General features: G+C 35.2%; 1 protein-coding gene across 1 annotated transcript in view; it reads right to left on the minus strand.

Annotated features, from left to right (window-relative positions):
• Positions 1–24,088, minus strand: part of LOC148951690 (solute carrier family 7 member 14-like) — a 106,425-nt gene that overhangs the window by 77,579 nt on the left and 4,758 nt on the right. Inside the window, exons 2-5 of the mRNA XM_089091192.1 lie at positions 16,446–16,592; positions 12,829–12,887; positions 8,222–8,333; positions 5,313–5,462 (exon numbers count right to left, since the gene is read on the minus strand). Coding sequence (XP_088947318.1) covers positions 5,313–5,462; positions 8,222–8,333; positions 12,829–12,887; positions 16,446–16,592 — 468 coding nt within the window. The remainder of the gene's footprint in view (positions 1–5,312; positions 5,463–8,221; positions 8,334–12,828; positions 12,888–16,445; positions 16,593–24,088) is intronic.

A 24,088-nucleotide genomic window follows, 5' to 3' on the forward strand; every position in this document is an offset into this window, starting at 1 on the left:
TGGAACAAAATTCGAACTTTAGCTTAAAGAGCAAGGTATTGACTAGGGTTACGTAAGTTACTTTGTAAATTACGTCAGAACCAAATTTAGAGACAGCCATTTAGCAAAAGAAAAGTAAAATTTTTACGCAAATTTTGTTTACTTATTCAATGACGTTGAGCCAAAATAAAAGCTGCGTTAACTAAAAAACGATCAGAAATTAAATAAATAAAACAAGTTTTCTAAACTGAAAGTAAGGAGCGACATTAAAACTTAAAACGAACAGAAATTATTCCGTGTATGAAAGGGGCTGTCCCCTCCTCAACGCCTCGCTCTTTACGCAAAAGTTTGACTCTCTCTCACAACTTTATTTTTTAAAACAATGAAAAACTTTAGCGTAAAGAGCGAGGCTTTGAGGAGGGGACAGCCCATTCATATACGGAATAATTTCTGTTCGTTTTAAGTTTTAATGTCGCTCCTTACTTTCAGTTTAAAAAACTTGTTTTTTTTATTTAATTATATACAGGGATGCATATCAAATTAGTTTATGTGAAAAAGAGCCAGTGGATTCCAGCTCAACAGCCCTTGTCCTTCGGCAGTCGTTCTCAGAGAATTTGGACAAAAAGTCAAACTTTTGTTTAAGGACCGAAGGGTTAAGGGAGGGGCAGCCCCCTCGAATCAGAATCAATTTATGGTTGTTTTTCATTGGTGTTCCTCGTTACTTTCAGTTTAAATCCTATTTTATATATTTAATCTCTGATGTTATTTCAGGTCAAACCAAAATACGATGTGGTGTGCCGGCCTCGTATGTCACCGACTTGTTGCTGTTAACATATTCATATAAATAACTGTAAATTGGTTGGTAAGGTCCCCCTTTTTTTTGTTTTTCTGCTAAGGACTTAAAATGTTAGATTAAAATTATTATTATGGACAAAATCTGAATATTTAGTCGAATTTATTGAAGAACAGTAGGTTTGTTGAATAAATCCTTAACAATATTTACTAAAGAATGTTGGGTTGAAGGAAAGAAGTATTATTGTTCATATGGATGAAAATCCTGCTTCAATTTTGATCTTTCGCATGCCTGAAGCCATAGCGACCTCTACCATTAGGTTATCTGATGTTTAAATAAATTATGTATATATCTTTAAATGCATTAAAACTTTTAGTACAAATAGAAAAAGGTAAACATTGCCATATAATATCGCTGAATGTAAACCTCTGGTAGTACTCGTCAGCCCATCCCCCTCACCGAGAAATTTCCTGGCGAGCCTCACGATTCCTTGCTTTTTAAACCTCTGTGCCGATATGCATGTCAATGTAAAATGATATGCCACTTAGAAATAGATCATCGTAATATGAGGGGTATTATTAACCTCCCCCTCCCTCTAGCAGCAATAATGAAGGCTTAGAAAAAAAAACAGGAATCAAGAGGGATTAGATATCCAATTCTACCACCTCCATCCCCAAAATACTCTCTGTATGTTTCCTAAAGATCATTATGAGTTAGGATATTTAAGCATTAAAATTTGGTTTTTGAAGTATACGCATCTCCACTGCCTGTAAAACGCATCACTCCTCCTTCATAGTAGCTGAGACGCACTTGTACATCATAGTGTGTAGTTTTTTTTTTTATTGGAAGAAAATCAGTTTAGTTAAGAAAAAGGCTTCAAAATAAATATCAGAACCTTTTTTTCTGCAGCAAGAATGGAGGTATCACCCTGAATATTCTTTATTTAGGCTTTGTCTAAATGAAAGAATATTCGAGATGTACTCCTATCCCCCTCCATACTTCTTTTTATACTTATCTGAAGGTTCATGGAGAGTTAAAGAATTTAGGCATTGAAATGCGGTTTTTAGGCATGTAACCCCCCCCCCCCTGTGCACATGCTTAATAATAGTTTATGCGCATCTGTAAATAGCAAAACATAATGAAAAATGTAGTTAAATCAAGCATAGCTATTTTTCTTCTATTGACTACTTGACTTTTCAGGAACGAATGCACCACCATGCGGCATTACCTCCTCTGCAAGTGGGAGGCTTACAATATAGTTTTTAATACTTTTAAATCGGTTGGCTATCTCAGAATTTTAAATCGACAGGAAGTTGGTCAATTTTGGGGCAAATTTGTAATGTCGTGAGACAAAATAGCAGAAAGTGCCACTTTTCCATGGAATATTCTTTTTGGTCACTTAAAAATGCCACTAGGACTTTTAATTTCCATTCAAATAAGTCTCATCTTGATCATCCAGGACCTTGGTTCAATACAATCATCCCTTCGAAAAGACAATAAAACATAGACGCATATCTGGTGATCTTTCTTTAAAAAAAAAAAAAATGTAAAATTCCATATTTTTGTACATACGAACTTGAATCTTCTATAGTAGGATTTTTTTTTATCCTTAAGTAGGAAACTAAATTAATTTTGTATACTTAGAATCAGCCTACTTCGATTTTTTTTTACATTAATTAATATTGAAATTCCTTGTTAGCGTTTCTGTTATTACTTGTTCGAGTCACGCTTTACTTATAGTTATATGTAACCACGAACTGTTTGATGCTGCAGAAGCTATTGATAGTTTTTGGTTCAATGGCTTGAATGAAAGCTGAAAACCGAAAAGGTGTTTGATGGCAGTTCTATAATCTATCGGAAGATTGCCTGCTTCATAATTAGCTGAGACATACGAGTTGTCTTTGATCGTATCACATCACATACGCACAGGGATTGATGGGGTGCTTAACGTTAGTATAATTGGACCCATCCCTTTCTCTTATTTTTAGCAGTTTACCTCACGACCTGGTAAATAAACTTATTTGTTTCTTTGATATTACGACAACCCATATTAAAACACCGGAAAATTGTGATTCTAATAAAAGCTGTTTGAAGCTTCAGCCTTTTTTTCTGAAAACAAAGGTTTGGCTAAATGCATGGCACCTTATTACCAAAGAAAAACATTTAAAAAAAAGATCTGTATATTTAGCGCAAGACAAGGCAAATAATTAACAATCTTTTTTTTATCAGTTAAATCATATGCTAAGACTGAGTCCTTGTGTCTTCTACAGCTGCCAACCCCTTCTAGTCTCACTTAATCGGACAGCTGGTCCTCTAAAATGAGCCTTGATCTAAAAAAATGAACGTCATTATTTATTGCAAAACTTTCTTCCAGGTAGATCTTTTTCCACATTGTACAATTCTTGTATCAAACACTTCACGGTCTTGAACTATAAGAAAGGAGCGACCCGACTCAATTGTAACTGAAACTCTAAAAAACAGAATTTTGATATCAGTAGATATATCAAAATAATCAACTTGTTATGCTGAACTTATTATACTTATTGTAACTTATTATAAATATATAAGATTCATCAAGTGTAGTATTGCCCGTCAAAAGTTACGAGGCAAAAAAAATTTGTCAGAATTTTGAAAAAGGGGGAAAACACCCCTAAAAGTCAGAGAATCATAATGAAAATAACATCATAAGATTAGCGTATCGTTGAACCCTACGATTCAGAGAACTCTACTGCAGAAGTTTCAAGCTCCTATATAGAAAAATATGGGACTTTTATGCTAGAAGAAAAAAGGAATTTTGGCTAGAAGAAAGATCCTGGATGCATGTTTATATTTCATTCGTGGATTTTTTTTTTTTTTAATTTCCCAGGGCTGATCGTATCATAATCCAAGAAGATCAGGAGAGGGTGCAATCAAACGGATATCAAAAGCTCTAGTGCCCTTTTTAAGTGACCAAAACGGTTGGAGAGCAACTATCCCCCCTTCAACGCCCTCTTTTCCCCAAAGTTATCCGATCAAACTTTTGAGACTTTCATTTAATTTAGCATAGTTGAAACATCCAATAACTATGTTTTAGAGGTAAGGTGACCCCTCACAGCCCAGGGAGAGAGGCTTGTAAGTTTTGAAATTTGCCCATTGTTTACGTATAGTATTTGTTATTGGGACAATATACAGACATTTTTTTTTAGGGGAGGGGGGATTTGTATTTGGTTGGGTCTCCATTGGGGGAATTTCTCGTGGGGATTGAGAATTGTCCTGAGAATTTTAGGGGAAATCTAACACTGGGGGATTTGACAGATTTCCTATGTGAAATTCTTTTTATTGGTCGTACTTTCTCGTTGATAATTTTATTTTGCATGTGAATATTTTCTGACGGAATTAACCGGAGGCTATTTTCAATATTTTTGGACTTCCAGGAAAAAAATTCCATAGAAGAGGGGATTTCCGGAATGATCGAAAAACGATTAGGAATTAATGTCTTTTTCAAACGAAGGTATGTTAAGGAGAACTGTTCAGGCTGAATCGCCCACAAGAAATGCTATGGTGGGGGGGGGGGGGTCTATGAGGATGGAATTTTCGGTGGAAATTATACAGGGGAGTTACCTGGAGGGAAAGTTACGGGGGATACTTATTTTACGTAGGAAGAACTTTCTACGGAGGAGTTTCTCATTAGGAAAGGGAATTTTTCATACAGGGTTAGCGACATTTGCCGACATTATTTGAAAAACGATCAGAACTTGAATAAAGAAACAAGTTTTTTCAACTGAAAATAAGGAGTGATATTAAAACTCAAAATGAACAAAAATTATTCCGTTTATGACGGGAGTTGCCCCCCCCCCCACCCTCAATACCACGCTCTTTACACCAAAGTCTGATTTTTTGTCCCAATCCTTTCAGAATCCTTTCAGAAAAAAAAACTTGTTTTTTTTTATTTAATTATGCACAAAGTTGAGTATCCTTGTCTTAGTTTTTGCATGTCCTAACATGGCTTCATTTGAGCGTCTATAAAATCAGGGTGTTGGGGTATCGAACTACAGAAATAATCCTGCTAAGCTGTTTCAATCTTGCAGTTGCTGCTGTATCAAACCCTGGAAGTGTATGTTTTGCCCTCCTTCTGAAAAGATTTCCGATATTTTCCCTACCAGAATTGAAAAGATGAGAGTTCATCGTTTTTACTTCAACCAAAGTGATTTCCTTCGCCAGAAAACTGTAAGAAAGGAATCTACACCAGAAGACTTCCCCCAGTGATTATTTCCCAAATGACAATAGCTTCGAGGAGAAAAAATCTTCAGAAAGTTAATGTTGGCTTCTATTAAGAGGGGTTTTGACAATTGAATACGGTAGGTTCAATTGAACAAAAATAAAGACTAATGCTACCAGCATGTCAGCTTAAACCGAATCTTTTTGCAACAAAAACAGAAAGGGGTGGTGAGGAGTAAAATACTCAATCGTCGTACCAGTGACGTGGAAATACAGTCATCCTAATTTTCTGCAAATAAATTTATGACCAGCGTTGAAACTAATACTAAAGACCTCATCTTACCAGGCCTAATCCAAGGAAAAATAAAAGGCAGTTTATATTGTAATGGTGCAATATGTTCACTTATGAGTGACCCGAGGCGTGTTTTTCTTCCAGGGGTCGCTCCTGCACCGCCAATGTTGCAGCCTACTGGCGTTGATCCATAGAAACGACCTAAAATAGGGAGAAAATGGTTCAAGTAGTTCAAAGCCATCAAGTAAAGACTTTATATACCTAGGGCGGATAGAAAGTCATAAAAAACTGTGGGAAAACAATGCATAGGCCACATTAATGGTGTTTTAATATAAATGACTTTTCATGAGCAAATTCAAATGTACTGATGTAGCATCTGATAGTGCCATTTTCGTCCAGTTCAAACCTTGTCGAATGCACTTTCCTATTCTTCTAAAGCTATTTACTTTTGTTAAAATTTAAGATAGGTAACTTCAAACACAGTAAATTTTACGTATTAGAATCAGAGTAAATGCAAAAGCGCTGACTAGCTAAAGAGTAATGTTTTTCTTTTTTTATTTTCCATGGCATACCCGGTCACTTTTCTTAGAACAGGCTTCCTAAGAAATTAAGGTGTTCTTTTGGTCAAGAACCTAAATTTGTGGTGCCTGTCTTGAGGGCCAAAACTGATCAGATGGCAATACGATGAATAAAGACTTGAACTAGAATTGGCTGGACTGGGAACGAAAGGGATTGGGTTGTATAGCTTATCTGAGATGATATAGTAAAACAAAAATGAGGTATAAGATTCTGTTTACCACGCTTTTGTCTGCCACGAGTTGACTTGGAAGCCTTGTTCGTTCATATTTAGGCCCAAAGTTGCTCTTTGAACTATGTATAAATCCTTACATTTGGGTTTCCTTAGGATTCCACGTCAACTGTAGACCTAAACACAGAGCTGTTAATTGCTTTTCTTTTCTTCTGTCACAAGCAAAATCAACTCTTGCTTGATATTCCTGAAGCGATTAAGTTTGTTTTTTCATCTTAACATAGGAATTTATATATGCCATGATACGGGTTATAATTAGTTTACATTCAATGAAATGTAATAATAATCTAACCTCATAACTTGTCACAGTCAAAAATGGTTTTTATTGCGAGGGTACTTTTAATATTTTATTCAAAGAAAGCATCCAAAACAAAAAACTTAAATCTGCTTTATATAAAAGAACTTAAACTCTATGTTTCTTTATTAAGAGAAAAGAGAAACACGTTGATAATAAACCTAGGTTTGCCTTTCTTACAGCACAAAGACAGTAATAATAAGACATAATAGGGCAAGATTCATTCCATAAATATTGCAATAAGGTCCATCAACGTTCAGGGATGTCCGCATCCCAAGCATGAAGGTGGCCTCAACCACATTGAATACGAAAAATTAAATTTATTATATGGATATGATGAAAATTAACATATCCGTGCTATGTTTTCTAATAAAGAACTTTGTGTGCGTTTTTTTTCAGAAAGTGCTTTAATTACGATATTTTCAATACTGAATTAGTACTAAAATAGTAGTAAAAATCATTGCGAAGAACTAAATCTGATAAAATATTATTTTATTCAGTCATACTCTTATGGCAGTTGTTTATTAAGGACACACAAAAATTTTCGTTTAAAAAATAGATAAGGTGTGGAGCAAAATTCTCCAGAGGAAGAGAATATACAAGGAAATCATTTCCCGCTGTGTTGCCATAAAACAAGTCATTACTCTCCTTCTTTTCGGTCTAATGGATTATGTCTGAAAGAAGAAAATGAACTGAGATAATAGCTGCAAAGTGATTCCCTTGAGGAGCTCAATCCTTAAATGGCATGCTGGGCTTTGTCTGGAAATTCAAGTCTTGGATATAGCCGTCATTTTTCAGTGGACCAAGGGGAATCACGTTGCAGTTTCCCTTACTGCTTTACTCAACTGTCAATAGAGGATCCTTCAAGCTGTGAGAATGATCTAATTCAAAGAATGAACATAGAATTAAATTCTCTGTAAATAAATTAGATGGCTGAAATAGTAATGCGAGTTCACTTTTATTTTTCTGCATGTATTATATAGTAGCTTTTACTATCGAATAAGAAAAGCAATGCCCAAGAAATGTTTGAATATGCGGGATTAAACCCCTTCTTTAACCTTAATCAAACTTTTTTGGCTTTCAAATGGTTAAGAAAAATCTTTTTTAATACCTCTTTTTTCCCTCTGCTCCGAATCTAAGCCTAGATTTTCTTTGATCTGATGTGTTAGGTTACAGGTTCTTTCCGATAGGTGCTGTTTCAGATCCCAGACAATTCGGCATTCTGCAGGTAAGCGAATGTAACTGTTTGTATTGAAGTAGAACATGAATCTGCTGATTTTCAGAACATGATTATCAAGTTTTGAAGTCCGAAAGAAATCACAATAAAATATTTTTTCCTCTTGACCCTGCTTATATACGTTCCTACCTCAAAACTGTGATTTTCTGAGATTTTTATTTTGTATGATTCAAAATTATGATATTTTTAGGGCGATTCTGTATTTTCATCGGCGTTGTCACGTTGGACCGTAAAAACGAACAAGTAAAACTAATTTGTCAAATTTGACAGCGCTTTCCGTCAGTAAAAATTCAAAAGTTGAGCATCTGTTGATTCCCAGAGACAATAAGGCCTTCAAAGGAAAACACCATCTTATTCAGCTCTATGCTAACATTTGAATTAAAATTTTTGTCTGATTTTTCACCCACGTTTCTTTTGTTTAGTTTTGCTGCAGCTGCTAATAAAAATTGCGTAAGTGCATGCGGAGATCTTTCTCATTAAAACCCGAATTCCCAACTTATCCTAATTTCTTAAGAGGTGTATAGTTCTGTATGATTCCACTAATCCAATTTAACAATCAGATTTCATTGTCACTTTCCTTGGTACTTTAAGTAAAGTTTGCATTTCTTGTAAGAGAATACCTTGTGTACGATCAGCAACAAGATAGACATCGTCGTTGTCATCGGCTGTAGTTGTATCTTCACTGTCGGGTGATCCAGTGCCATGTATCTTCTTAACGGTTACAGTGCGATTCTGAAACAAAAACAACCATGGTAATACTGTTCTTACTTAATTACCTTAATTGTATTTATAAACAAAAGAAATACAACAAGATTCTCTTTTGAAGCGATTTTTATAGCTTTACTGTCAAATGAACAATTTAAAAACAAATGAAATTCGATGCTCAACGCGTGAGAGATTCAGTAATAGTTGAGCGGTTCCCTTGCCAAATCAATAAACTCCATAAAAAAAACGCAGAAAAAAGTAAAAAATAAGTAGTTCCTAAAAACACTCTGAAATTACAAAAAGCCACATGAGAATCGAAAAACAATAGAACTCTATCACAACTGCGAACAAAAAAAACTTAATAAAAGAGAGATATTTTAATAAATGGTGTGGGTTCCAATATATATTGTACCTCCTATTCACATTATACTAAGTTGCAGAAAATCCTAACTTGTCTGTGGTTTTATAAGATTTTGGATATAGATGAATTTATAAAGAGCTGTCAACAAAATATATCTAGTATACCAGTTTATCCTCTTGGTAATTTTCGTCTGGGGTGGGAGGACGTCATAAAGAAAGATTTAAAGGAAATGGCAACTTCATGGGCGGGCGTAAAAAGGGAGGCTTTGAATAGATTGGGATGGAGGAGGAGCATGTGTTGCTGTGTTGGCCTCAGACGGCTTTGTGCTGCGGTGAGTTATTAGTAGTATACAGGAGCGAATCTCCAGCATTTTTATTGAGGGGGGGGGGAAAGAAGGGTCCATATCTGGATAGTCAATGGGCATGGGGTGTATAATATTTTTTTCTCCACATCAACTGCCCCCCTTGCCACCCCCAAACTTCGCCCCTGTATATATATATATATATATATATATATATATATATATATATATATATATATATATATATATATATATATATATATATATATATATATATATATATATATATATATATATATATATATATATATATATATATATATATATATATATATATATATATATATATATATATATATATATATATATATATATATATATATATTAGCTTAGTTAGTATGTCAAAGAGAAATAAAAAATCGTTGAAACTAGTGAAACCAGAAACTTTTGCTCTGATAAAACTTCCCCCTTTCTTAAAATTAGGAAAGTTTTGTTATTGAATACAAATCATTGATGGATTATCAAACAGTTCGTGGTAACGAACTGTAAGTAAGGAGTGACCAGGCTCAATGGTAACCGAAACTCTAGAAAACGGTATTTTGATGAGAGTAGATGCACCAAAAGAATTAGATTTTAATGTTGATTTTAAAAGTAGACGTTTCATTAAGGTTAGTTCTGCCAATCAAAATTTAGGTACCTGAGAAAATTTACCTTATTATTGAAAAAAGGAGGAAATACCTCCTAAAAGTTACAAAACCTTAATAAAAATCACACCATCAGATTCAGCGTATCAGAGAACCCTACTGTAGAGGTTTCAAGCTCCCATCTACAAAAATGTGGAATTTTGCATTTTTTGCCAGAAGAAAGATCACGGGTGCGTGTTTATTTGTTTGTTTGTTGTTTTTTTTTTTTTTTTTTCCCAGGGGTGATCGTATCGACCCAGTTGTCCTAGAATATCGTGGGAGGGCTAATTGGAATGGAAATTAAAAGTTATAGTGCCTTTTTTAAGTGACCAAAAAAAATGGAGGGCAACTAGGCCCCCTCCACGCTCATTTTTTTCCCAAAGTCACCTGATCAAAATTTTGAGATAGCCATTTTGTTCAGCATGTTCGAAAATATGATAAGTATGTCTTTTAGGATGACTTAATCCCCCTAAAGTTCCCAGGGGAGGGCTGAAACTTATGAATTTTACCCAATGTTAACATATAATATTGGTTATTTGGAAGTATACAGACGTTTTCAGAGGAGATTTTTCCTGGTAGGTGGGGGAAGGAGTGGGTCGGGGGTTATGTGGAAGGATCTTTCCATGAAGGAAGTTTTCATGGGGGAAGGGACATTGCTATAAAGGGGACGCCGGACTTCCCAGCATTATTTAAAAAAGATCAGAAATTTAATATAAAAAAACAAGTATTTCAACTGCAATAGCAGCAAAATCGAAACTTCAAACGAACAGAAAATATTACATATATTATTGGGTTCACCCCGTAGTCAATACCTCGCTCTTTAAGCCAAAGATTTTTTAGTTACTTTCATAAGAGCTATTTATTCTAATTAACGGCCTTTGTGATTAAGCGGTCATTTTTAAAGAATTGGAACAAAATTCGAACTTTCGCTTAAAGAGCAAGGTATTGACTAGGGGGCGAACCCCTAATAAACAAATTAAAAATATATGAATATAGAAGTTCGTTACGTAAGTTAATTCGTAAGTTACGTATATTTATTACTAATAAAAACGTTCGTAAATAAAATTAAACAAGTTTCGAGAAAGCCATTTAACTAAATAAAAGTAAATTAATATGAAAAATTTGTTTTAATTATTCATGTAGGGTGAGCCAAGATCAAAACCTGCATTTATTCAAAAACGTTCAAAAATTTAATAAAAAAACAAGTTTTTTAAACTGAAAGTAAGGAGCGACATTAAAACTTAAAACGAACAGAAATTATTCCGTATATGAAGAGGACTGTCCCCTCCTCAACGCCTCGCTCTTTACGCTAAAGTTTGACTCTGTCTCACAACTTTATTTTTTAAAACAATAAAAAACTTTAGCGTAAAGAGCGAGGCGTTGAGGAGGGGACAGTCCCTTTCATATACGTATATTTATTACTAATAAAAACGTTCGTAAATAAAATTAAACAAGTTTCGAGAAAGCCATTTAACTAAATAAAAAGTAAATTAATATGAAATTTTTTTTTTAATTGTTCATGTACGGTGAGCCAAGATCAAAACCTGCATTTATTCAAAAACGTTCAAAAATTAAATAAAAAAAACAAGTTTTTTAAACTGAAAGTAAGGAGCGACATTAAAACTTAAAACGAACAGAAATTATTCCGTATATGAAAGGGACTGTCCTCTCCTCAACGCCTCGCTCTTTACGCTAAAGTTTGACTCTGTCACAACTCTACTTTTTGAAACAATAAAAACTTTAGCGTAAAGAGCGAGGCGTCGAGTAGGGGACAGTCCCTTTCATATACGGAATAATTTCTGTTCGTTTTAAGTTTCAATGTCGCTCCTTACTTTCAGTTTAAAAAACTTGTTTTTTTTATTTAATTATTCTGTAGAAGCACAACAGACGGCTTTTCTAAACAAGGAAAGCGAAAGAAACTTTACGAAAACTAGAAAATCTTTAAAGAACCTTAGAAAAAAAAATTGGGGAGCTTCTAGAGTGCTGCGAATTTTCATATGTATCACTTTCTCTCTGAGCTATTATTAAAAGTTGGAAGGATCATTAATTAATTTTAAGATAGCCATAGAGACTCTATTAGTATTTTGGGAAATCAGTGGAGATAAATGTGGAAGATTCCAGAAATCATAAGGCTGAATTATTGGCATTCAAGAAGAACAGGTTTTGAGTTCATAACAATCAAAGCAGGATCAGAGAGGGACAATGCATTTCCCACCTCCTTCCAAAACTTGTACAAATCTAAAACTTCCCAAAAGTCTATAAAAGTACATCTTTCTCGGTCATTTACCTGCAAAACCCAAACCCTGGTTTATCACCTCTGAACAACTCTCAAACCCCCCACCCACCCCATTTTATCACATTGACCGGGTGGGTTTATTTTGATTGGTGGAGGAGATGATAAGAGATTTTTAAGGGACTTAGCGACAAAAAAGCTTTTGAGTAGCCACCATACTATCAAAAGCTGCCGTTTTTTTTTTCAATATTTCATCTTTTTTGCATGAAGGGGCCTGAACCATCCTCTGGCTAGCCAATCCTAAACTATAGCTAGGAACCGTCAGAAGTTTTTACCAAGTCGTTTCTGCGCTATTTTTATTACTTATATAAATATCAAAATTACTAGATACTTAAAAAGAAAAATAGTCTGATTCAGTATTCTTACTGAAATATGTTATTAGGTGCTGGGCGGATCCCTTTGGGATCCACCCAAATTAATGAAACAGTTTCCTGTAACTAAATCAGGGGTAAAACTAATCTTGGTACCATGGGAAAAGTGATAAAAATGCATAGAAGAGATTGATATATGTATTTATAAAGTTTACAAAAGAAATTTTTATGTCTGGTAAGTTTTCGAATTCGTCTACAAGGAGGGTACCCTCTTATAAACTGTGTTAAAAGCCAACAGCTTCTTAATTACCAGCTTCTTCCGTGGGTTAAAAACCTAGGATACTTCATAGCTGAAAGAATATTAGAAACCTTTAATTTTTGGCTGCTTGGAAATGACAACATAATGCCACTTAATTCATGTTTCCTAGCTTGGTGGTTTCAAAAATGGACAACTTTGAATTTTTGTAATATCTTAACTTGTAAGTTACTCTTCCAATTTTACATTTAAACGGCTATCAACCCAATACCAAAGGTAATGTTATAGTTTAGCCATTGATGCATAGTACTACTTACAGCATGATATATAGCTGTTCCATTTGTATGACCTTTTCCAGGACTGCTTTGACTTGGACCTATAAGGAAGAGCAAGAGGGATGGTTATATAGAAGATTTAAAAGATGCAATTTAAGAAAGATTACAAAATTGAAGATACTTTTACATTACGGCGGTATTAAATTTAAAACCTGTTACTTGTATGATATACCCCCAATGGTATTCTTCTAATATGTTTCTCTGACGCTCAATCCTAATGAAATATACCTTAGTATGATAAAAATATAATAATCTAGAAACAAATTTGGGCTATATACTTGCACAATAGGGGGTGTGGGGGTAAAGCATGGCGGGTCTGCATGCCTAATGTGTTATGTACAATTATTCTGCATATTGTGAACTAAGTATTGTTTTCTAACTTCATACTGTCCAAATACTTTACCAACACCCCCCACCACCTAATGTGCACATATATATACATATATATATATATATATATATATATATATATATATATATATATATATATATATATATATATATATATATATATATATGTGTGTGTGTGTGTGTGTGTGTGTGTGTGTGTGTGTGTGTGTGTGTGTGTGTGTGTGTGTGTGTGTGTGTGTGTGTGTGTGTGTGTGTGTGTGTGTGTGTGTGTGTGTGTGTGTGTGTGTGTGTGTGTGTGTGTGTGTGTGTGTGTGTGTGTGTGTGTGTGTGTGTGTGTGTGTGTGTGTGTGTGTGTGTGTGTGTGTGTGTGTGTGTGTGTGTGTGTCTATGTGTGTGTGTGTGTGTGTGTGTGTGTGTGTGTGTGTGTGTGTGTGTGTGTCTCTCTCTCTCTCTCTCTCTCTCTCTCTCTCTCTCGCTCGCTCGCTCGCTCGCTCGCTCGCTCGCTCGCTCGCTCGCTCGCTCGCTCGCTCGCTCGCTCGCTCGCTCGCTCGCTCGCTCGCTCGCTCGCTCGCTCGCTCGCTCGCTCGCTCGCTCGCTCGCTCTCTCTCTCTCTCTCTCTCTCTCTCTCTCTCTCTCTCTCTCTCTCTCTCTCTCTCTCTCTCTCTCTCTCTCTCTCTCTCTCTCTCTCTCTCTCTCTCTCTCTCTCTCTCTCTCTCTCTCTCTCTCTCTCTCTCTCTCTCTCTCTCTCTCTCTCTCTCTCTCTCTCTATATATATATATATACCCACCACCTAATGACGCATGCATATAATCTGCAATACGTCAACGATTGAACAACTTAAGCGGTCGGGGGTATATCATACAAGTACCTAACACTTGACTACACATACAAAAATAAATAAATTGAAGCATGTGAACATTGCACCCAATATACATTCACAAAGCCAGTGATAAAATTAAAATTGTAAAGGATGAGCTTGTATTAAAATCGAAAGTAGCTAGGTGATATATTAACTACTCCAATTAAGTGTGGCTACCAGCTGTTAAAATAAATATTGAAAAAGAAAAAATCACCGAGTAACTAGATGTATGTTAAAGTGTTCAGACAATATAAAAAGCATGAAAATATAGAGATAGGGTTAACGGCAGGCTAGAAAGCCCAGGCTAGGAAGCTTTTTAAGCTAGAAAGCCCCAAAGTTGGTATTAGAGGATAAGGAAACAGAATGATGGCGTTTGTGAGGCTAAAAAATTATGTTAGATTTAATCTAAAGTCTGCAACTTCATATTTTCGAGTGAAAAAACAGTACGTTGGAATTTCTTCGAAATTTAATAAAATTTTTCCTGCGCTTTACCAATTGCTACTTCAGAATCCTGTGGCATTTATAGAAAAGATACAATTTTGTTAAGAATAATTTTAGAAAGTAGCAAGAAGAAAGAAACTTTTTTGAAAAAAAAACTATGTGCAAATTATCGCTTGCTTTGAGTGAGATTCAGAAATGGAGTTAGCAAAAAAATGAAGAGTTGATTTTTGAAGGACAGGATTTTCCACACCACCCTTTGAACTTAATGGTTAGGTTTAGATAATCTTGGTGCGTGGCTTGGAAAAAGTGTCCAATGTGTTTTAAAAAAATGTTTCTTTTTCGATAAATAAAAAGTTCAAATAGGGAAAATCCTTTTAATAGACGGTGATATTTGTCACAAAAAAGTACTAGATGTATTGGAACAAATTTTTGATTTTCCAGATCATTTTATTTTGTTCGATAATGTCTCCTTTATTTCTAGAAACCGGGGTTTGAAGCAAAATGTTTGGGAAATTATTGAAATTAAGAAAATTTTATTCAAGAAAATAGGTTTAAACAGAGACACAAGTGAATTTGGTTTAATCTCTGTTTACGATAATTTATTAAAGTCAAATAAAGTAAAGTTCATTTCACCCAATGCGATTAACCTCTGTCCAATTGTTAGCTCACATAATACTAATGAAACGGAACCAGGAAGGTCAAACGGACTTGCTCCCTGTTTTGCCTTGAAAAAAAAATAAGGCTATTAAACAATATGTGGTTGTTTTATTTTATATATAAGTTATTGTTTTTAATTGTTTCATTTTAGTATTGCTACTGATGGTGGTCACTGCATATGTGACAGAAAAATTTCGTATTTTTGTGTGAAATTTATTACTGTCTATTAAAAGGATTTATCCGTAGCCTATTTGAACTTTTTAGTTATCTTCATGAAAAGACAGTGTGGTCTTCAAATTTATCTGTTTCGTTTTCACTATTTTTTTTGTCATTCTTGAACATTTTCTTTGTCATACTAAATTCCCTTAAAATTATCATTTATAAGCGTGAAAAATAACATATCTTTTAATATCATCGACTTAATTGGCTTGGGTTTGGCATAAAAGCAGATATGCTTAGACAAGAGGTGAAAATGGGTCTAAAAAATTGCTAAATTTTAGATATATATTAGCAATAATAAAAATTTCCTGAATAACTTTGAGTGAGAAAACTGTGAAACTATTGGAAACGATGGTAAATAATAAGCGTACTTTTAAAATAAAACTATAGAGATAAACAAGATTTATTAGACTTTTAAAGAAAAATTTTTCGTTTGTAAAGGAATAAGTTCGATTGTTGTGTTGAGTTTCCGGCTATGCCTAAAGGGCCAATTTCAAGAGCCTATATTAAGCGTGCTCATAAGAGCCCATATTAAGCGTGCACATAATATTATTGATAAAATATTGATTAATGAAAGATCTCGTTTGTTGTTTTTTTCCTTGAGATTTTTCTCTCTGTTGGTTATTTGAAAAGATTGATTAGACTTTTTTAGCAAAATTTAGCTAACTAGTTTGTACGCGGTTTTATCTCAGCATCCAACACGCAAAATTAAGCTCGACAGTTTAATTCGGATTGTCGTAAAACCAGTTATGTTTTTGAATTTTAGCTTTTTATTATCACTGTTTATCTGAGTATTGAGCTGGTTCAAGTAACTGGTAGAAAAACAATTCCATATAGACTTGACCTGTGTTCTATCCAATAATCTTGAAATATTGTACAGTAAACATCCCCCCTCCAAATCTTTAGTCAGACCAAAGATGGGACACTCAGATACAAAATACAATTTAATACATTTAAACTGCCCGACTTCATAGAAAAAAAAAATGATGACAATGTACTAAAATTCAATGAGATTCAGTTAAAACTTAAGAAGAAGAAGAAAACACATGCAGGAAAACTGTCAAAACTGCACCTGGAAATCCGGTTTTTTCCCCGGTCCTAGCATTAGGTTCAGGGGTACGAATGCCTGCTGGGAGTAGGTCAACCAGGTTAATCGAAGGGGGTTGGTATCGCAGGATCAATACACATGTAGAGACAAGCGTATATGCTAGCAACGTACCTAAAGGGTGTTAAAATTATTTTATAGAATTGTTGTACTAAATGAAGGATTAGAAATAGTTTTAACCCATTTTCAAATTTATCCTGATGAAAATACCTTACTCTAAAATTTCTATAGTTAGTAGCATTTATACATTTGTCGAGCAAAACTTCCAAACTAAGATATTATCATCTGGAAAGACACCCCTCTAGCCACGGTAGTCTATCATAGCATTTGTGTGAACACTATTTAAAAACACAAATGAGGAAAATCGTGATAATCATTGCTTTCTCATTGGCCTATCTTGCAATAATTGACAAGGAATTTTAGATTGTTGATTTGGACATATTGTTGTTGCTCATTTAATCCAAGCACTGCGCTCTACATGTAAATAAGGATGGATTGAGACCCAATGCCTGGTTGGTGTGCTTCTGTGCAAGGTGGGCTGGCTACCTATTCCTATAAATGGTTTTTGGAGCTATCAGCTCAGTTTTATTTTTTGCTGGAATACTTTTTGGTACTTTCAATAAGCTGATCTACTTATTATAGGCCTTGCCGAATCGAACTTAAAAAAGGGAATTCTATAGAAAAATTATGGTCCCACGGTCAATGGCAAAAACAAATACTGTTAACAATATCAATGGCAATGACTAACATTAACGACAACACAAACTAAATTGAAAGCGTACAACATTATTAAACTATATAATAAAACAACAAGATAGTTTTCAAATAACTTGTTATAAACAAGATATTTCTCAAATCGAACATTCTTTGTAAAATGTAATTTTTTTAATTGATAAGAAATACCTATTTGAATTTTATTTATTTACTATAGGAAGGTTAGACATCACCTTCCGGTCAAACCACAGATCTTCTCTTATATTTGTAAACACTCTATTTTGCTTTATGATGGATTCAGTATTAAACTAAGAATTTTCATAATGGTCTTCTTCGTTTCTTTATGATTAATTAAAAAAAAACTTTCCGAAAAATAATTTTTTAAAAGAAAAGTAATGGGCATTTTAAACTTAGCTCAGCAGATACAAATAGCTGTTAAAATTCAAACTCAAAACGACCAGAAATTATTATTAAAGAATAAATGAAACCCAAAACGAGCAGAAATTAAATAACCAATCATAGCAAAAAACATACAACGAGTAATAATATAAATGAATAAATAGATCTTAAAGCGAGTAATGCTTAGAATGAACTTGAAAATGAAGCTTAAAACAAAAAATGTATTTTGGTATTGAAGTATAAATGAAACTTAAACCGAACAGAAATTAAAACAAACAATCAATGCAAACAAACATACAATAGATAATAATATAAATGAATAAATAAATCTTAAAATGAGTGAAACTTAAATTGAATATGCAAATCAAGCTTAAAACGAACAAAATCACTACAAACAAGAGTTTTGGCATTGCCTCCTTCTCTCACTATAGAAGTCTAAAACCTACTGCGTCATTGGCGCTTTACTGAAAACCAATTTTATTACAAATTATTTTCATTTAATATTGAAAATAAACATTGAAATTATAGTAAAATTTTGAACTGATGATTTCTCAGCAATTAATATCATTATACATCAACTATTCAGTTTAATTTATTAGTTCTTTCAAAAGCTGTTCAAGACGAATATAGTTTAAAAAAAACCAAGAGTTTGGATACTACCCCCTTCCATAACTAAAAATAAAAACCAAAAGCCTACTGCGTCATTGGCGCTTATCTGAAAACGAATAATACTACAAATATTTTCTTTTCCAGTTCTTATAGCATTGAAAATAAAAATAAAATTACAGTGAAATAAATTTTTGAACGGATGGATCTTTCAACAATTAATATCATTATACGTCAAATATTGAATTTGATGTTGTTTATACTTCCTAGACTGTTCAAGAGGCATATAGTTTTCAGTAAAGTGCCAAAGACGCAGTAGGTTTTAGTATTTTACAGTGAGAGAAGGAGGCGATACCCAAACTCTTGTTTATATTGATTTTTGTTCGTTTCAAGCTTGATCTGCGTATTCAATTTAAGTTTCACTTGTTTTAAGATTCTTTTATTTATTTACGTTAATATCTATTGTATTTTTCTTTGCAATGACTGTTTATTTAATTTCTGTTCGTTTAAGTTTCACTTATACTTCAATAGCAAACTATTTTTTTCGTTTTAAGCTTGATTTTCATATTCAATCTAAGCATTAATCACTTTAAGATCTATTTATTTATTTATATTATTACTTGTTGTATTTTTTTTCTATGAATGGTTATTTAATTTTAGTCGTTGAATTTTAACAGGTATTTGTATCTGCTGAGCTTAAGTTTAAAATGGCCTTTACTTTTCTTTGAAAAAAAAAATTGGAAAGTTTTTTTAAATCAATTTTTGTTCCATTTTGATTGTAAAAAGTTTCAGGTTTTTAAAAATTCCTTATCTCAAAACCAAGCTTTTAAAAAAACCAAATTCTCATTGAAGTAACAAAACTGGTATCAAAGTAACAATATCAAAGTGAAAAAATGGGTTTGTTCAACCTCGGAGTTTTTATTATCTGATGTTTAAACTATTTTTAACAATATGGCTATCTCAAAATTTTTATCGGATGGGTTTGGTGAAGAAAGGTCATGGGGGGGATAATTGTCCCTCTGCATCTTTTGACTCTTTAAAAGTGAACTGGAACTTTCTATTTTCAATCAAATGAGCTACTCTCTGAAGTTTATACGAGCATCTCTTCTATAAAAGCATATTTACCCCCAAAGTATAACTTACAACGCCTATCCCTGGGACATGGGGGTAGTGTCAACTCCGGAGTTTTAATATCTGATGTTTGAATTATATTTAACAAAATGGTCACCTAAAATTTTTATTGGATGGGTTTATTCATCCGATAAACCCAAAGATGTGGAAGGCGGAAGGGGCTAGTTGCCCTCCGATCTTTTTTTACTCTGAGATAATGAACTAGAACTTTCTATTTTCAATCAAATGACCCATCTCTGAAGTTTATACCAGCATCATTTTCATAAGAACCATATACGGCCTTCGGACATAGCTTACAAGGCCTGCCCTCCGGGCCTTGCGGGGTTGTCTCGACACCGGAGTTTTTGTTATCTGACCTTTAAACTATTTTAGAAAAATTGTTATTTCAAAATTTGTATCGGATGGGTTTAGGGAAAAAGGGGGTGGGAAGGGGGCGCTAGGAGCCTTCCAATATCTTTTGATTCTTAAAAATTGAACTAGAACTTTCCATTTCCATTCAAATGAGCCCTCTCTGAAGTTAATACGAGCATCCCTTCCATAAAAATCATATATACCCCCAGTACATAACCTGCGACGGCTGCCCGCGGGCCCTGGGTGGTTGTGTCGACACCGGAGTTTTTTATCTGACCTTTGAACTATCTTTAACAAAATGGCAATCTAAAATTTTTTATCGATCACTTTTGACTTATAAATAGTGAACTAGAACTTTCAATTTCCGATCAAATGAGCCATCTTTGAAGTTTATACGAGCATCCTTTCCATAAGAACCTTATGTGTCCCCAGGGCATAACTTAGAATGCCTGCCATCAGGCCCTGTGGGGTAATGTCGGTACTGGAGTTTTTGTTATCTGAACTTTGAACTATTTTAACAAAATGTTTATCTCAAAATTTTTATCTGATTCCTTTTGGGGAAAAAGAGCGGGGAGGGGTGGCTAGCTTCCTTCCGAACAATTTTGATTTATAAAAAGTGAATTAGAACTTTCAGTTTCCAATCAAATGAGCCCTCTTTGAACTTTATACAAGCATCCCTTCTATAAGAACCATTGATGCCCCCAGGCCATAAATTACAACGCCTGTCCCTGGGCCCTGGGGGGGGGTTGTGTTGACATCAGAGTTTCGTTATCTGACTTTTGAACTATTTTTAACAAAATGGCTATGCCAAAAATTGTATCTGATGCAATGCTTACCTCAAATTTTCTATCAGATATAATTGGGGATAAAGGGCTTGGGGGGGGGGGTTAGTTTCCCTCCGATCACCTTTGACTCTTAAAAAGGGAACTAGAAGTCTCGATTTCCAATCAAATGAGCCCCCTTTGAAGTATTTACGGTGACCCCTTCTGCATGAGGTGCGGATGGGAAAAAAATAAATGGGGTGTGAGGGGAGGCTAGAGGCGCTCCGACGACTTTTTACTCTTAAAAAGTGAACTACAACTTTCAATTTCCAACCAAATGAACCCTCTATGAAGTTTTTACAAGCATCCCTTCCATAACAACCATATATGCCCCCAGGACATAACTTAAAACGGCTAACCCCGAGCCCTGGGGGGCTGTGTCGACACCGTAGTTTTTTGTTATCTGAACTTTGAACTTCCTTTAACAAAATGTCTATCTTAAAATTTTTATCTGATACATCTAGGGCGTTGAGGGGGGGGGGGCTATTTGCCCTCGGGTCTCTTTTGACTCTTAAATAGGGAACTAGAACTTTCAAATTCCAATCAAATGAGTCTTCTCCAAAGTTTATACGAGCATCCATTCCATAAGAACTATATATGTCCCAAGAACATTACTTAAAACGCCTGCCTTTTGTCCCTGGGGGGGGGGGTTGCGTCGACACAGGAGTTTTTCTTATCTGACCTTAGAACTATTTCTAATGGAATGGCTATTTTAAAAATTTTATCGGATAAGCTTGGGGGAAAATGGTGTGTGCGGGGGGGGCGGGCTAGTTGCCCTCGGATATCTTTTGACTCTTAAAAAGTGAACTAAAACTTTCAATTTCTAATCAAATAGGCCCTCAATGAAGTTTATGCGAGCATCCCTTTCATAAGAACCATACATACCTTTAGGGCACAACTTAGAACGCCTTCCTCCGGGCCCTGTGGGGTTTTATTAACACCGGAGTTTTCTTATCTGACCTTTGAACTATTTTTTTTTTTTTTAAACTGTCTATCTCAAAATTTTCATAAGGTGGGTTTGGAAAAAGAAGGCATGGGGTGGAGGGGCTAGTTGCCCTCGGATCTCTTTCGACTATTAAAAAGTGAACTCGAACTTTCAGTTTCCAATGAAATGAGCCCTCTATCTGATAATTATACGATCATCCCTTTAATAAGAACTATATATGCTCCAGGACATAACTTACAACACCTGTCTCTGGGCCCTGGGGGGACGTGTCGACACCTTAATTTTTGTTTTCTAATTTTTGAACAATTTTTAACTTAATGGCTATCTAAAATATTTTATTGGATACATTCGGAAAAAAGCGCTGTGGGGGGGGGGGGGTATTTGCCCTCCAATCTCTTTTGACTCTCAAAAACTGAACTAGAACTTTCAAATTCCAATCAAATTAGCCCACTCTGAAATTTTTACGAGCATCCCTTCCACAAGAACCATATATTCTCCCAGTTCATCAGAGGCAACTCTATAGCGATGCCTATAGTAAAGTCCATACGGCTCGAATGTTTTATTATTATTATTATTTTTTTTCCCAGAGGCACTTCATATGGAAGGGGTCGTCGTAAAAGCTTCAAAGGGGGCTCATTCGATTGGAAATCGAGAGTTCTAGTGCCCTTTTTAATAGTCGAAAATGATTGGAGTGCAACTATCCCCCCCCCCACGCCCATCATTCCCCCAAACACATCCAATCAAAATTTTGAGATAGCCATTTTGTTCAGCGTAGTTGATTTCCAGATTGAAAATATATTTTTGAGGAGGACATCCCCCCCCCACAACCCTCGGGGCAAGGGTTTTAAGTTATGCCGTGGGGGCATATAAGGTTTTTATAGAAGGCGTTGTCGTAGAAACTTCAAAACAGGCTCATTCAATTGAAAATTAAAGAGCTAGTGCCCTTTTTAATAGTCGAAAGTGATTGGAGTGTAACTAGCCCCCCCCCCCCACGCCCAACATTTCCCCAAAAACATCCAATCAAAATTTTGAGATAGCCATTTTGTTCAGCGTAGTTGATTTCCAGATAGAAAATATATTTTTGAGGAGGATACCCCCCCCCACAACCCTCAGGGCAAGGGTTTTAAGTTATGCGCTGGGGGAATATAAGGTTTTTATAGAAGGAGTTGTCGTAGAAACTTCAAAACAGGCTTATTCAATTGGAAATTAAAGAGCTAGTGCCCTTTTTAATAGTCGAAAGTGATTGGAGTATAACTAGCCCCCCTCTCCCCCACGCCCGTCCTTTCCCCAAACACATCCAATCAAATTTTCAGATAGCCATTTTGTTCAGCGTAGTTGATTTCCAGATAGAAAATATATTTTTCAGGTGGACACTGCCACACAACCCTCAGGGCAAGGGTTTTAAGTTATGCGCTGGGGGCATATAAGGTTTTTATAGAAGGAGTTGTCGTAGAAACTTCAAAACAGGCTCATTCAATTGGAAACTAAAGAGCTAGTTTCCTTTTTAATAGTCGAAAGTGATTGGAGTGTAACTAGCCCCCCTCCCCCCCACGCCCGTCATTTCCCCAAACACATCCAATCAAAATTTTGAGATGGCCATTTTGTTTAGCGTAGTTGATTTCCAGATAGAAAATATATTTTTCAGGTGGACAGTCCCCCACAACCCTCAGGGCAAGGGTTTTAAGTTATGCGCTGGGGGCATATATGGTTTTTATAGAAGGCGTTGTCGTAGAAACTTCAAAACAGGCTCATTCAATTGGAAATTAAAGAACTAGTTTCCTTTTTAATAGTCGAAAGTGATTGGAGTGTAACTAGCCCCCTTCCCACCTTCCACGCCCATCATTTCCCGAAACACATCCAATCAAAATTTTCAGATAGCCATTTTGTTCAGCGTAGTTGATTTCCAGATAGAAAATATATTTTTGAGGAGGAGACTCCCCCACAACCCTCAGGGCAAGCGTTTTAAGTTATGCCCTGGGGGCATATAAGGTTTTTATAGAAGGCGTTGTCATAGAAACTTCAAACAGGCTCATTCGATTGGAAATTAAAGTGCTAGTGCCCTTTTTAATGATCGAAAGTGATTGGAGGGCAACTAGCCCCCCCCCCGCAACTCCTTTGCCCACACACATCCAATACCACTTTTGAGATAACCATTTTGTTCTGTATCGTTTAGTTCTAGCTAGAAAATACGTTTTTGAGGAGGACACTCCCCAGAACCTTCAGGACAAGGGTTTTAAGATACACCCTGGGAGTATATAAGGTTTTTATAGAATGCGTTGTCGTAGAAACTTCAAAAAAGGTTCATTCGATTGGAAATTCAAAGGAATAGTGACCCTTTTTAATAGTCAAAAGTGATTGGAGGACAACTAGTCCCCCCCTCCCTACGCCCATCATTCCCCTAAACACACCCCATCAAAGTTCTGAGAAAGCCATTTTTGTTCAGCTTAGTTGATTCCCAGATTGAAAATATATTTTTGAGGAGGACACTACCCCACAACCCTCAGGGCAAAGGCTTTAAGTTATGCCCTGGGAGCATTTAAGGTTTTTATAAAAGGCGCGTTGTCGTAGAAACTTCAAAACAGGCTCATTCGATTGGAAATTAAAGGGCTAGTGCCCTTTTTGATAGTCGAAAGTGATTGGAG

Source organism: Artemia sp. Qi Xiang Cuo, chromosome 6 (assembly GCF_049724085.1).
Source record: "Artemia sp. Qi Xiang Cuo chromosome 6, ASM4972408v1, whole genome shotgun sequence".
Lineage (NCBI taxonomy): Eukaryota > Metazoa > Arthropoda > Branchiopoda > Anostraca > Artemiidae > Artemia > Artemia sp. Qi Xiang Cuo.